Source organism: Artemia sp. Qi Xiang Cuo, chromosome 14, assembly GCF_049724085.1.
Source record: "Artemia sp. Qi Xiang Cuo chromosome 14, ASM4972408v1, whole genome shotgun sequence".
NCBI classification, from domain to species: domain Eukaryota; kingdom Metazoa; phylum Arthropoda; class Branchiopoda; order Anostraca; family Artemiidae; genus Artemia; species Artemia sp. Qi Xiang Cuo.
The window spans coordinates 45,628,247-45,644,127 of NC_142807.1; the positions used below are offsets into that span (position 1 = coordinate 45,628,247).

At 36.2% G+C, this 15,881-nt stretch overlaps 1 protein-coding gene across 2 annotated transcripts in view; it reads right to left on the reverse strand.

Moving 5' to 3' along the window:
• LOC148944518 (uncharacterized) overlaps positions 1 to 15,307 on the reverse strand; it is a 69,421-nt gene extending 54,114 nt beyond the window's left edge. Inside the window, exons 1-2 of one of the 2 annotated variants that reach the window (XM_089100286.1) lie at positions 15,232 to 15,307; positions 6,225 to 6,322 (exon numbers count right to left, since the gene is read on the reverse strand). In XM_089100286.1, coding sequence (XP_088956412.1) covers positions 6,225 to 6,322; positions 15,232 to 15,233 — 100 coding nt within the window. In that variant the 5' untranslated portion in view covers positions 15,234 to 15,307. Of the gene's footprint in view, positions 1 to 6,224; positions 6,323 to 15,231 lie in introns of those variants that run through there. The other variant, XM_089100287.1, reaches the window with a different exon arrangement.
• Between the last annotated feature and the right edge of the window lie 574 nt (positions 15,308 to 15,881).

The following is a 15,881-nucleotide window of genomic DNA, read 5'->3' on the forward strand; positions in this document are numbered from 1 at the left end:
TTTCTATAAAACTTTATATGCCCCCAGGGCATAACTTACAACCCTTGTTATAAGGGCTGTGAGGGGATTGTCATCCTCAAAGACCTAATTTTAAGAACTTAAAACTAAGTTGAATAAAATGGCTATCTCAAAAGCCCCCCCCACGCCCATCATTCCCTCAAACACATCCTCGACGATTTAAAAGGGCACTAGCCATTTCAATTTCTAATCGAATAAGCCCTTTTTGAAGTTTCTACGACAACGCGTTCTATAAAACTTTATATGCCCCAGGGCATAACGTACAACCCTTGTTCTAAGGGCTGTGAGGGGGTTGTCATCCTCAAAGACCTAATTTTAAGAACTTAAAACTACGTTGAACAAAATGGCTATCTCAAAATTTTGATAGGATGTATTTGGGGAAAAGGTGGGCGTGAGAAGGGGGTTAGTTGCCCTCCAATCACTTTCGACTACTGAAAAAAGAGCACTAGTCCTTTGAATTTCCAATCGAATGAGCCTTTTTGTGAGGTTTCTACGACAACGCCTTCTATAAGAACCTTATATGCCCACAGGGCATAACTAACAACCCTTTCCCTGAAGGCTGTGGAGAGTTTCCTCCTCAAAAACATAATTTCTATCTGGAAATCAACTACGCTGAACAAAATGGCTATCTCAAAATTTCGATTGGATGTGTTTTGGGAAATGGTGGGCGTGGAATGGGTGTTAAGTGCCTTCCGATCACTTTCGAAAAATGAAAAAGGACACAAGCCACTCCAATCTCCAATTACCCCAAACACATTGGATAAATGTTTTGAGATATTCATTTTGTTCCATGCAGTTAAAGTTCAGGAAATTATACCTTTGAGCAGGACACTCCCCCCACAGTCTTCAGGGCAAGGGTTAAGTTATGCCCGGGGGGCATATAAGGTTTTTATTGAAATCTTTGTCGTAGAAACTTGAAAAGGGGTTCATTCGATTGGAAATTCAAAGGTGTAGCTCCCTTTTTAATAGGCAAAAGTGATTTCAGGGCAACTAGCCCCCCCCCCTCTCTCACCCACCTTTTCCCCAAACACATCCAATCAAAATTTTAAGATAGCCATTTTGGTCAGTCCAGATAGAAATTATGTTTTGAGGAGGACACTCCCCCACAGCCTACATGGCAAGGGTTGTAAGTTATGCCCTGGGGGCATATAAGGTTTTATAGAATGCTTCGTCGTAGAAACTTCAAAAAGGGCTCATTCGATTGGAAATTGAAATGGGTAGTGTCCTTTTAATAGTCAAAAGTTATTGGAGGGAACTACCACCCCTTCCATGCCCATCATTTCCCCAAACATATCCAATCAAAATTTTTAGATAGCCCATAAAATTTTTAGTTTAAAGTTCAGGAAATTATACCTTTGAGCAGGATATACCCCCCACAGTCTTCAGGGCAAGGGTTATAAGTTATGCCCTGGGGGCATATAAGGTTTTTATTGAAATCTTTTTCGTAAAAACTTGAAAAGGGGCTCATTCGTTTGGAAATTCAAAGGGTTAGTGCCCTTTTTAATAGTCGAAAGTGATTTGAGAACTAAACCCCTTCTCGCTCCCATCCACATCCTCGACTATTTAAAAGGGCACTAGCCATTTCAATTTCTAATCGAATAAGCCCAAGTTTCTACGACAACGCGTTCTCTATAATCTTTATATGCCCCCAGGGCATAACGTACAACCCTTGTTCTAAGGGCTGTGAGGGGGTTGTCATCCTCAAAGACCTAATTTTAAGAACTTAAAACTACGTTGAACAAAATGGCTATCTCAAAATTTTGATAGGATGTATTTGGGGAAAAGGTGGGCGTGGGAAGGGGGTTAGTTGCCCTCCAATCACTTTCGACTATTAAAAAGAGCACTAGTCCTTTGAATTTCCAATAGAATGAGCCTTTTTGTGAGGTTTCTACGACAACGCCTTCTATAAGAACCTTATATGCCCACAGGGCATAACAACCCTTTCTCTGAAGGCTTTGGAGAGTGTCCTCCTCAAAAACATAATTTCTATCTGGAAATCATCTACGCTGAACAAAATGGCTATCTCAAAATTTCGGTTGGATGTGTTTCGGGAAATGGTGGGCGTGGAATGGGTGTTAAGTGCCTTCCAATCACTTTCGACTATAAAAAAAAGGGCACAAGCCACTCCAATTTCCAATTACCCCAAACACTTCCGGTCAAAATTTTGATATATCCAATTTGTTCCAAGCAGTTTAAAGTTCAGGAAATTATACCTTTGAGCAGGACACTCCCCCCACAGTCTTCAGGGCAAGGGTTATAAGTTATGCCCCGGGGGCATATAAGGTTTTTATTGAAATCTTTGTCGTAGAAACTTGAAAAAGAGCTCATTCGATTGGATTTTCAAAGTTCTAGCTCCCTTTTTAATAGACAAAAGTGATTTCAGGGCAGCTAGCCACCCCCCTCTCTCACCCACCTTTTCCCCAAACACATCCAATCAAAATTTTAAGATAGCCATTTTGATCAGTCCAGATAGAAATTATGTTTTTGAGGAGGACACTCCCCCCACAGCCTACAGGGCAAGGGTTGTAAGTTATGCCCTGGGGACATATAAGGTTTTTATAGAACGCGTCAGTCGTAGAAACTTCAAAAAGGGCTCGTTCGATTGGAAGTTGAAATGGGCAGTATCCTTTTAATAGTCAAAAGTGATTGGAAGGCAACTACCACCCCTTCCATGCCCATCATTTCCCCAAACTTATCCAATCAAAATTTTTAGATAGCCAATAAAATTTTTAGTTTAAAGTTCAGGAAATTATACCTTTGAGCAGGACATACCCCCCCCACAGTCTTCAGGGCAAGGGTTATAAGTTATGCCCTGGGGGCATATAAGGTTTTTATTGAAATCTTTGTCGTAGAAACTTCAAAAAGGAATCGTTTAATTGGACATTAAAAGGGCTAGTGCCCTGTTTAATAGTCAAGTTATTTTGCGACAACTAAACCCTCTCTTATCTGCACCATTTCCCAAACACATTCACTCAACGTGTTTAAATTGCCATGTTATTCACCGTCGCTGAAAGTTTTAGAAATTGAGTCTTTAAGGATTACAACCCATCCCCCCCACAACCTTCATGGCAAGGGTTGTAAGTTATGCCCTGGGAGCATGTAAGGTTTTTATAGAAAGCGATATTGTAAAAACATAAAAAGGGCTCATTCAATTGAAAACTGAAAGGGCTAGTGCCCTTTTAATAGTCAAAAGTGATTGAAGGGAAACTAACCCCCTCTCACGCCCATCTTTTCCCCAAACACATCCAATCAAAATTTTGATATATCCAGTCTGTTCAACGTACTCGGACGATCTTGAAATTAGGTCTTTTATGATGATAACCCCATCAGAGCCCTCAGTGCAAGGGCTGTAAGTTATGTCCAGGGGGCATATAAGGTTTATATAGAAAGTTATTGTAAAAATTTCAAAAGCGGCTCATGTGATTGGAAATTAAAATTGCCCTTTTTAATCGTCGAAATAAGTGTAGAGTAACTAATCCCCCTCTCACGCTCACCATTTCCCCGAACACATTCAATCAAAGTTTAGAGATAGCCATTTTGTTCACCGTAGTTAAACTTCTGGAAATTATGTATTTAAGGATGATAAACCCCCCAGAGTCCCCAAGGCAAAGGCTGTAAGTTATGCCCTGGGGGCATATAAGGTTTTTAATGATAGAGTTGTCGTAAAACTTCAAAAGGGGCTCAGTCAATTGGAAATTGAGAGGGCTGGTGCCCTTTTTAATAGTTGAAAGTGATTCGAGGGTAACTAACCCCTCTCTCTCGCCCACAATTCCCCCAAGCACATCCAATCAAAATTTTCAGATAGCCATTTTGTTCAACGTAGTAGAAAGTTCTGGAAATTAGGTCTTTGAGGATGACAACCCTCCCCCCAGCCCTCAGAGCGAGGGTTGTAAGTTATCCCCTGGGGGCATATAAGGTTTTTATTGAAAGCGTTGTCGTAGACACTTCAAAGGGGATCATTTGATTGGAAATTGAAAGGGCTAGTAGCTTTTTTTAATATTTGAAAGTGATTGGAAAAAGACTAACGCCCCTCTCACACCCACCCTTTTCCCAAATACATCCAATCCAAATTTTTATACAGTTATTTTGTTTAACGTAGTTTAAAGCTCTGGACATTAGGTCTTTGAGAGTAACAGTCACCCTCACAACCATTGGGGTCAGAGTTTTATTTTTTGCCCTGGAGGCATATAAGGTGTTTATAGAAAATGTTGTCGTAGAAACTAAAAAAGGGGTAATTTGATTGGAAATCGAAAGGCCTAGTGTCCTTTGTAATAGTCGAAAGTGATAAGAAGGCTTGACATTTTTATAGTAAAGATCGATGTGGGTATAATGTATTTTTTTTTTGTTGTTGTTGTTGTTTAGACCAGGGCAGTTTGTATTGAAGCAGTTGTCTTAGGAACTTCGAAAAGGGCTCATTCAATTGAAAATAGAATGGGTTGATGCCTTTTTTAATAGTCGACAGTATTTGAAGAGAAACTAATCCCCCTCTCACTCCCACCCTCCCATTTGAATTTATGTTTAAAAACTAAATGTTGCCATAAGATTAAATCAAAATGCACTGTTTTAATGCTAATTCCCAATAAGGCATCTCAGCAGTATCCCAAGAAAGACTGAGAGTATTTTGTTCAAACTTTCGGGGTTGCTTTTGCTCATAAAATTTAACCAAATCAAAATAGCGTAAGTGTATCCAAGGTATCAAAGAAAGTAAACAAACTTTTTTGCGAATGGTATCAAGTTTTCCATTTCAGGTCAACTAGAAGAGACATGAAACTAAATTAAACAATACTATTTGTGTCCAGATTTTTAAGAGGGTGTATGTTGTTAAAACATGCTGGAAATTTTTCTCCAGCATACAAATAGCAGGCTAAACTATAAATTATTAAAAAAATGAAAAGATTTAAAGTATTATTTTTTTCTGAAAAGACTATGTCAATATAAAACGAACATAAATTAATTAAAAAATTTTTCCACAAAATAAGTTTTTCAAAGAATTGCAAAAACTCCATTAAACAAAAAATGAGCAAAAATAAAATCAAATAATCTACCAAGCGTGGAACTACCACAAATGAGCATCGATAAATAAATAAAACCCAAAAACGAACAGAAATTACAATAAATAACCGCGTCAAGCTTAAAACGAGCAGAAATTAAAATAAGTTGGGTTCAAAACCCCTATGCCTTCCCAAGGCCAGAACATGATTTGCACTTTACTGAAAAAAATACAAATGAATATGCATTGTCAGTTTAATATACATATTCTGATATTTAGTAATGAAAATGTTAATATTATTTGATTTATTAAAGTTATAAAAGTAAAAACATTCATATTTTTTTTAATATAATTTTTCATATAATCTTCATACTCGGTTATTTATTGCAATTTCTGTTCGTTTTGGGTTTCATTTATTTATCAATGCTGATTTGTGGTAGTTTCACGCTTGGTAGATTTTTTTATTTTACTTTTGCTCATTTTTTTTTAATGGAGTTCTTTACTTTTCTTTGAAAAACTTATTTTGTGGATTTTTTTTTAAATTAATATAAAAAAAATTTAAACCCACCTCCAATCCTTTCATTGACGACAAATTTTGCACAAAAATAAGTTTAAACTTACTTGCCACCTCACCTACACATAGAAATTATGGTTGGAATGATTACTGGGCTTAAACTTCAAACAGATTTACATTTTTTGTCCTATATTACGAGCATTTTTAAATCTTGTAAAGTTGAAGGCAGCATTAGAAGCCTTAGTCTTCTTTCCTATTCAGTCTTTTTCTTTAAGGTGTCTACTTAAGGTATATCTTTTGGACCCTACGATTTTAAGACAGGCTTGGAGCTGTAACTTGTACAAAAAGGACAAGTTACTTATATCACTGTATTCATTAATTGTAGATTTATCCATTTTCCCAGCCAGAATTATGTTACTGCTTGAACTTTTTCAAAGAGAAGAATCTAAACTGGCTTTAAAAATTAGAAAATTGTCCTTTTTTATTTATTTTCAAGCAATTTTCAACGTGGTCTTCATACAAAAAATATGTACACTGAATTTTAAAAATTTAGTCAGTAGAAGGATAAAACTGAATCTCAGCAATGGAAGGATAGAAGAATTTTCATCTTTCATTGATACATTAAAACTGTAAGAGAGCTAGGATAACATAACCAAACTTGCACAGGGAACTTAAACCTTAAGCTAAAGGAAAAATCCCTACCTTCATGATCGTCATTTACAATCATTGGAACGGGCATTACTTGAATTGCAAACAGAAAGTTTCTTTTCAAAGACTCCTTGAATGACTGAAAGCAAAACCTGCAAGACATTAAAGAGAACTTAAAAGCCGTTATAACTGTGGCCGGCGTTTATCACCCCGGCCATTAACCCCCCCCCCCGGAAAACACCTCCCGAAAAATACCCCTCGCTGAAAATACCCCCGCGGAAAACACCCCCGGAAAATACCCCCCAGAAAATACCCTCCCTAGGAAAATACCCCCCCCCGGTAAACACCCCACACCCGGAAAATCCCCCCCCCCCGTGAAAATAAGGCTTTCCAAATTTTAGAACTTTATTTGAGTTTTATTTTTTAATATCCGTAGGGGGAAGGAATTTTGGTACTTGTGTATTATGTGCCTCTCACTCATGCTTACGCTGTGTAAAATTCGGGAACACACCGATTTTTTTGTTAGTTTCTTCCTTACTTTAGAAATAAATTTGGCCTACAGATTTGCACATTAGGGGGGGGGGGGTAAAGTATAGCGGGTCTGCATGCAAAGTGTGTTTGGCACAATTATTATGATCATTAGATAGATAAATAGATAAGTGTATTTTAAAGCCAAATATACGGCAATGAACACAGTAAAATAACATAGATGAAAGGCAATAATAAAACAAACTTTTATCAGCAATCATCATAAAACACTTAAATGAAACATTACATTAACCTAATAATAGTACTTAATACTTGGAAAAACAATCATTGAATAAAAAACACTTCACTTGGAAAACACATAATACAATGAAACATTACATTTAATTTATACTGAGTTTTTTTTTTTTTTTTTTTTTTTTTTTTTTTTTTTTTTTAGTTAACAAAAATTCCAGATATCTCGCTATTCTTCTGTAATTTTTTAGTTGCCATATACCTAGAAAGCATTTGTTTTCTGACTTAAAACTGTCCGAATACTTTGCCCCCTCCTCCCCCTTCCTTAGGTGCAAATATATAGCCCAAATTATATATTTCCTATATATTCTGTCACTTGTCTTAGTCATGTCTGACGCTAAACTGAAAAAAAAAACTAACGAAGAAACCGGTTTGTTCTCGAGTTTTACACAGCGTAGACTTGAGTGAGTGGCGCATAATACACAAGTACCGAAATTCCTTCCCCCTACGGAAATTAAAAAAAATAAAACTCAAATAAAATTCTCAAATTTGGAAAGCCTTATTTTCCACGGAGGGGGGTGTTTTCCAGGGGGGATTTACTGGGTGGTATTTTCCAAGGGGGTGCGTATTTTCTGCGGGGTTATTTTTCGGGGGGGAGGGGGTATTTTACGCGGAGGGTATTTTCCGGGGGGTATTTTCCGGGGAGGGGTAATCGCCGGGGGAGGCCGTAAACGCCTAGAACCGTTATAACATGGGAAAGCACTGCACGTATCAGCAAAGCAGCATGACTGTGAAACAAGCTTATGCAGGCACCAGCTTGAAGGAGAACGGATTTGTTGTTAGGCAGATAGGTTTGTGTAAGGTACTAGAAAGCAGAACTTTCGTGAAATCTTGACAGCATTATAAACATTCTGATTCATGGCTATAGTTTTTTGGAAAAATTTCCAATTTATTTTTAATGCATAGTTACTGTCAGAATTTAAAAGTAACAAAGGGTTAAATATAAAAATTTGGAAATTATACATTACTGTCCTTGGGATCTTTTATACAGGGTTCCCATTTAAGAAAATAGTGGTCGCAGGGGGGGGGGCGGGGAGAGGTGGCTCGGTTGTCTCTTTACGCATCAATTTTCTAGTCCTAATTCGGTTACGACAATTTAAGGGCGACATGTGAAACTGTATGTCCAATTGAGATTTATAGCCCAGCCCTTCAACTGAAATCCCGTGATTAATAGATCATGGGTGTTTTCCCGTATGTTTTTGATTCTCAAGATACCTTTTTCTGCTTTCAAAGTATCAATTCTTCAAAACAATCTATATTCCCTTTCTCACTCATAAAATTAGTCGGAAAATGGATGTTTTGATACTGATAATGTTATTGCCTTTGTCACATAATTTACAATATAATTTACAATGAATAATTTATATTGGCTAGATTGGGACCCCATGAGAAAATGAAAAAAAGTATTGTGTGTGTGTGTGTAGTGCATGGTTACCGCTAGGGAAACGGTATAACTATTCATGGCTTTAGGCATCCGTAAATAAGTTTTAAGGTGAGAGAGGAATTTGATACAATTTTCGGAGGCACCCACCTGCCCAGAGTCTCGGGCAAGTGGCCCACAAATTTGAAAATTTGTGAAAAATTGAAATTTGCTCATAATCCGGGGCCGAGCTTAGACAATGAATAGGTACTATTTGGAAGATGAAGATGGCTTTAAACGATTGCTTGCCAGTTATTTCAAGCAAATTAATGGTTCTGTGTCAATTTTAAATTCTTGGTCTACATTCCTAAGACCATAGGTGGGCATGCCTTGTTTGTTTCTCATTCCAGGCAATCTAACAGTCCTATGTTAATTTTAAATGTTTGGTCAACCTGCCTGAGATTCTAGGCAGGTGTGCCTTTCCAAAAACTATCACACAAGTATTTGTCCCATTATAGAGTCATACTTACTCCCGCCATTTAACCATGCCATTTAAACATTTGCCTCTCAATTACTCGGACTATCTGTCTTGGCTTTTTCTACAGTTAGCCATGTACTGATGCCTACTGCAAAATACTTGATTTTCAATTCAAACTCAGCGGACTCGGTCGAGGCCCCTGTCATTCTTTTTTCTTACTTAATTTTTAGCATATTCAGTTTTCCACTCTCCTCTAAAAATAGTATCAAGTAGCATCCTGCCTTCTTAATCACCACAGTCAACACATTTCTAGTTTACAAGCTATTTACACAAAGATGTATTTTCAGACGAACTGGTTGAGTCTACAAATTCCAGATTTCTGGCTGAACAGTAAGCACTTGCTCCACAACCTTCTTGTGAATGTGTATAGCTAGTTGTTCTATTGTAAGAAAGTGTAACTTCACCATTTGACATCTACTACGAGTAACTCTTGAATAATCTTCTTTAGTTTTGTGTTTAGCGTAATTCCAATAGAGAGTAAATTAAACCAAGTTAAGCAGTTGGCAAATAGTATTATATGAACAAAAAGGCACGCAGCATAGAAAATGATACATTCACAAAATTGCTTATACTTGAAACTACTGAAGAGTGCAAATGAAAATCTTCAGGAAACCGGGTAAATTGATGTCAGAGGGCTAGTATTGTACTTGTCTTGCTGTCCCATGGTAATTTATACCTCTTGTTAACACTTTTACATTTTGCAAACAGCATTCTGCATGAATGGAATAGCCCATCTGCAGAAATTTTAACTTCCCTTTTTATCCCAGCCTTTATGAATTGATGACAGTTTTTACAGTCAAAGATGTTTAAAGGTAACACATCTAGATGAGGAGTTGAAGGTGAACGTTTTACCATATTTTCTAATGTAAAATTTTTATTACTATAAAAACTGACATTTGAGAGTATAAAGACTGACATTAAAGACTATAAGTATAAAGATTCCTGAATAATCTTCTTTAGTTTTGTATTTAGCGTAATTCCAATAGAGAGTAAATTAAACCGAGTTAAGCAGTTGGCAAATAGTATTATGTGAACAAAAAGGCACGTAGCATAGAAAATGATATATTCACAAAATTGCTTATACTCGAAACTACTGAAGAGTGCAAATGAAAATCTTCAGGAAAATTCAGCAGGAAAGCAAAGGAGTTGAGAGTGAACTTTTTACCAAATTTTCTAATGTAAAAATTTTATTACTATAAAAAATGACACTTGAGGGCTTAGAGACTGACATTAAAGACTATCAAACAGTTTGTGGTAACGAACTGTAAGTAAGGAGCAACTCAGCTCAATAGTAACCGAAACTCTAAAAAACGGAATTTTGATGCCAATAGATACATCAGAAGAATTGGATATTTTTATGCTCATTTTAAATATATAAGTTTCATCAAGGTTAGTCTTACTCAAGAAAAGTTACGTGCCTGAGAAAATTTGCCTTATTTTTAAAAAAAGGGGGAAACAACCCGTAAAAGTCATTGAACTCTAATGAAAATCACACCATCAGATTAAGTATATCAGAGAATACACTTAATTTACACCCTACTATAGATGTTACAAGCTCTTATCTGCAAAATGTGGAATTTTGCATTTTTTGCCAGAAGAAAGATCACGGATGCGTGTTTTTTTGTTTGTTTTTTTTTCCCAGGGGTGATCGTATCGATCCAATAGTCCTAGAATATCGTGATAGGGCTCATTCGAACAGAAATTAAAAGTTCTAGTGCTCTTTTTAAGTGATAAAAAAATTGGAGGGCAACTTGGCCCCCTCCCAAGCTCATTTTTGCCGAAGTCACCCAATCAAAATTTTGAGATAGCCATTTTGTTCAGCAAATTCGAAAACCGGATTAATATGTCTTTGAGGATGACTTAATCCCCCACGGTTCCCGGGGGTAGGGCTGCAAGTTATAAACTTTGCCCAATGTTTACATATAGCATTGGTTATTGGGAAGTATACAGGTGTTTTCAGGAGGAATTTTTTCTAGGGGGGGTCGGGGTCGGATTAGGGGTTATAGGGGAGGATCTTTCCATGGAGGATATTTCCTTGGGGGAAGGAACATTTCCATCAAGGGAGCACCAGATTTCCTAGCATTATTTAAAAAACGATCAGAAATTAAATAAAAAAACAAGTTTTTTCAACTGAAATAAGTATCAGCAATAAAACTTGAAATGAAGTGAAAGTATTTACGTGTATGAGAGGGGTCTCTCTCTCGTCAAAATCTCACTCTTCAAGCTTAAGTTTTTTTTTAATAATTTCATGAGAGCTATCTATTCTAAATAACCGGCCTTTGTGATTCAGGGGCTTGTGATTCGAACAAAATTCGAACTTTAGCGTAAAGAGCGAGGCATTGACTAGGGAGCGAACTCCTTAAAATACGTAATAAAAACATACGAATATAGAAATTCGTTACGTAAGTTAATTCGTAAGTTACGACGAAGTTTGACTCAGTCTCATAACTCTATTTTTTAAAACAATAAAAAACTTTAGCGTAAAGAGCGAGGCGTTGAGGTGGGGACAGCCCCTTTCACATACGGAATAATTTCTGTTCGTTTTGAGTTTTAATGTCGTTCCTTACTTTCAGTTAAAAAAACTAGTTTTTTTTTAGTTAATTTTAACTATAAAGACTAACATTTAAAGACCGCTTCTTGGGATGCATGGCCTTTCTTTTATTCCAGAAGGTACAAACAGCCAACTCAAAGAAATCGTTAACAAAATCCCAATTTTATTGGATTATTCGTAGAAAATTTATTTGTAATATGGTGACATCGATGTTACATTTTATTTTGTTTTCCAGAATTTCTAAGCTCATCTTTTTCTGGGAGCTACAATAAACAAATTTTATTCCAATTTTATCATCAAGGAAATGAGAGTCTCAGTGTCTTTTAGCATACCCTATAACCTGTGATAAACGAGGTTTTTCACTTGGACCTTCCTTGTTCTATTTCTTGCGAAAAATTGTATTTTCTAATAATTTTGGTTTCTCTCGATATTGTGGTTCTTTATGCTGTATTTAGATACAGCATAACAATAGTAGGCGGTGAAAAATCCACATAAAAACTTGGAAGATAAGCCAGGTGACTCAAAATTAACTACAGTTAGTGTTTTAAACAAATAACGCCACTGCACTATAAGCCTATTAAATTAACTTAAGCAAAACTTGGCAGCATATTTTAGGTTGACTGTTGTAATACCATTATTTGACGATCTTAATGACTGATGTCAAATGGGGTTCTGATGACCTGCCTTTCACCTTAAAATATGAGGATATAACTGCCCTATATAATCTAAATACTTTTACTTGATGATATGGCCCACTTCCTCAGAAATATAAGTCTCCCAAAACTCCACCTAATATCTTTTCTTTGTGTGTGCGTTTAGCACAACTCTCGTTAAACTCAACTCCTTTACCTGAACCTTTGTTCAATTCAACCCCCCCCCCCTCCTAAGCTCAACCCCATTCAACTGAATCCCATTCATTTCGTCCAAAAGAGAAAACATTTTACATGTGGATAATGTAAAACATTTCATATATTCAGAAGATATGGTCTCTTTCTTCTACTGTAATTTGTGACAAGTTTTTGTGCCTACAGGAATTCATTGGCTACTATTTCTACTTAGGATGCAGACATAATATCCTTCAAGCTGAATTACCTAAAAGAACATTTTCTTATTAATTAATTTTTCAGTTTTGGGACATCTGGGAGTAAATCCGTCAAAATTTCAATCAATTCACTAGAATAAATAAAAAGATATCACTCAATTTACTATCAAACGCTCTTTCCAAATATAAAAATCGGTACCGCCTAATTCCGTCCCAGCTCCCCTAATGGCTCCCTAGGCTATGTACAAAACGTCGCTTGTATGTTGTGTTTTGAATGATATTATTTGCAATTATGAACCAACTGTTGATGGAAAATAAGTACAAAAGAAATTAATATAAACCAACGAAATCGTCAAAGCCTAGGCCTATTTCCACGAATTGGGAAGGCAAGGGCTTGAACACAAGTATAATCCTAGCAATTAATATATTCAGAAACAGCATTGAACGTCGAATCGATTGGTTATGTTTCAGCTAACAAATAAATAGATAACCTGACAAACATAGACATTTGGCTAACCTTGGAACTTTTTTAAATTGAGAGAAACTGTTTGGAATCAATCTATAACCATAATTAGGTCCCGAAAAAGTGTTATTTGGTAAAATTGCAGACTACAAGCTGTTTACTGTGAGATAAAAATTTTCTTAGGGGTTGATTCGAATGAGGGTTAAGTTAAATGGGGATTGAGCTGCATGAGGCTGAATTAAGTGGGGGGTGATTTGAATGGGGGTTAAATTATATGTTGGTTGAGATGCACGAGGATTGAGTTGAATGTAGTTGAGTTGGAAGGGACCCTTTTCGAGATGCTTGTCTGTTTAAATTTGACAGAACACTTTGAAAAAACGCACTTTGTCGATATATCCCTTTCTTTTAGCTGACATACCATTAGAAAAAAGTAATAAAATCCCCCATATTGGTTTTGGAATGGAAATTCTCAGGTCATCAAAAGCAGTCCAAGTAGTAAATGAGGCAGAACAACAATCCTCTCGTAAAACATTTCAGAATTTCGCATGGGCGCTTTCCATTTCCTGGAAATGGGAATAGTTTTTCTCAGAAACTATTTAAAAAAAATGTGTGGTGATACATTACTTATCATTTATAATGGTCGCTCGAATTATTTTTTCAGTTTGATAAATACTTTTTTCATTACCACCGTGATTTCAGAGGCTTCAAAAGTAGCCGTATTTCACCCAGTAGTGTAACTTCATCCGCGATCGTTTATTTTTTTTTATTTATTTTTTTTAGTGGTCATCTATTACTACCAAAAACTTTAATGCTACATTTATAGATTTTTTTTTATTATTAAAACTGAGTTCTCGACATTTTTTAATTTTTTAAGATCTATATATGGTTGTGCAAATTTTCAATTAACCAATTCAACAAGTAAAATTGTGTTTTTACTGTCCTTGGTAAATTAATATACATTACCACCAGTATGCTCAGCCTCATTTTAAAACTGAACCCCTGAGACACAAGACTGAAAAACGTAGCAGCTACTAGCATAAGGCGGCACATTAGCACTCCCTGAGTAAAGAGTAATATGGCCTAATTGCATTACTTTTTATTCTATAAGTTCTTTGGCTTGTTGAACTAAATCAAAAGCACTATAGTGGGTTCAGTGGCGTCATTTCGGGTGGGGGGGGGGGCGTAAGAGGCGAGCAATCGCCCCCTAAAATTGGAAGAAAACTTTTAAATAGCTTATGCCCCTTTACTATTCAACTATGGATCTATCTTGCCCCCTCCCCCAATAGAAATATGCTATTCCCCTGAGTAAGTTTAATGGTACTTGTCTGTTATGAAGCCGACCACTCAAGCTGTTCATCCATTTAGGCACTGTAGAACCGATTTCTTTGTTTAGCTTCTTTCATCCTAGCGTGAGACAAGACAAAGAAAAGTGACAGAGTAGACGGAAAATATATAATTTAGAAAATATATATATATTTGGGAAATATATATAATTTTGGAAATATTTACTTGCACATTAGTGGGGTGGGGATTAAAGTATTTGAACAGCATGACGTTAAAAAACAGTTCTTACTTCATAATATGCAGAACTATTGTACCAGCCACATTTTGCATGCAGACCCGCTGTATTTTACCCCCCCCCCCTTAATGCGCAAATATATAGCCCAAATTTGTTTCTACACTATTACATTTTTATTTTACTTAGGTATATTTCATTAGGATTAGCCTAACTTCACTTCTTGAGTAGTCGGCGCTAAAACAGAGAAGTATCAGTTTTTTATATAACCCGTAATAATACAAAAATAGTTGTAAAACTATTTAAAGAACAAAAAATAATATAATCAACAGGGAAGTCCAAATGAATAAATAACATAGCAATGTCCACTGAATTACAAATCGGGAAAAAAATAACCGAGGGGACCACTGGCACAGATCTTTTACAGGGTAGTAGCCCTCAAATCCTTAGCAATATCGTCAAGTAGCACGAGCGGATCGGCGAGTCAAAAACGAGAAATATTCTTGCAGTTTCTGTATCATCCTGGTAAATATAATACGAATTTATAATATTTCGAACAACCTCTCCTTAACTGAAGAAGGTCTTCCATCTGCATTAAAGGCTGGAATCCAGAGAGAAACTGAATACTTGAAGAGCAAAAACTAGGGTAAAGTTTACATAAGCCTCGACGACTGTACCTTGCTCTATTTAGTGATCTAGAACACTAGCAGCCAGAGACGAGCTTTTCATCTTCGAAACACACTCGAGTAACATTGTACCCACATGTAAAGGAGGGACAGGGTTAGAAATAGTAAAACAATAAAAAACTCACATTTAGGAGCATTTAGAGAAAGTCCAACTTTGTCCAGGGCATTAAACAGTACGTGCAGATTCTTAGCGAGGCCTGACCTAGTATGAATAACTAATAGTACAGCGTTAGTGTAAGCAATATGACTATTACCAGCATTGTTAATAGACACAGTAGGAGACAACATTCACAAACAGTCTGAAAGCAGAGTTTTAAAAATATATGGACACATCACACCACCTTGTCTGGCTTCCTTCTTTACAGTGAAACAAAAAAAAGTTTTTTTTAACTAAAAGTAAGGAGCGACGACTGTAATGCATCTTTACATCTGAGGGACACAAACGATACATCCCTCGGATGTATAAAGTTATTAGTGTCCTATATATTTAACAGATACAACGACGCGTACAATGACACGAACCTACAAAATACGTTATACTAGGCATATAATAATATACAATATGGAGCTAGATTTTTAAACATATATTTTAAACCTGTATTTTATGTAGGTCAATGACCCACATTATGATTTATGCCCATTATCGCAAAACATTAAATGGTCTTAACTAGGCACATAGATATTCGGATAAAACTAGATAAGGATAATAAGAATATTTTTATATCAAATGAATAAAAACAGTAAAGGGTTAAAATTGCTTACCAGTTAAGGTAAG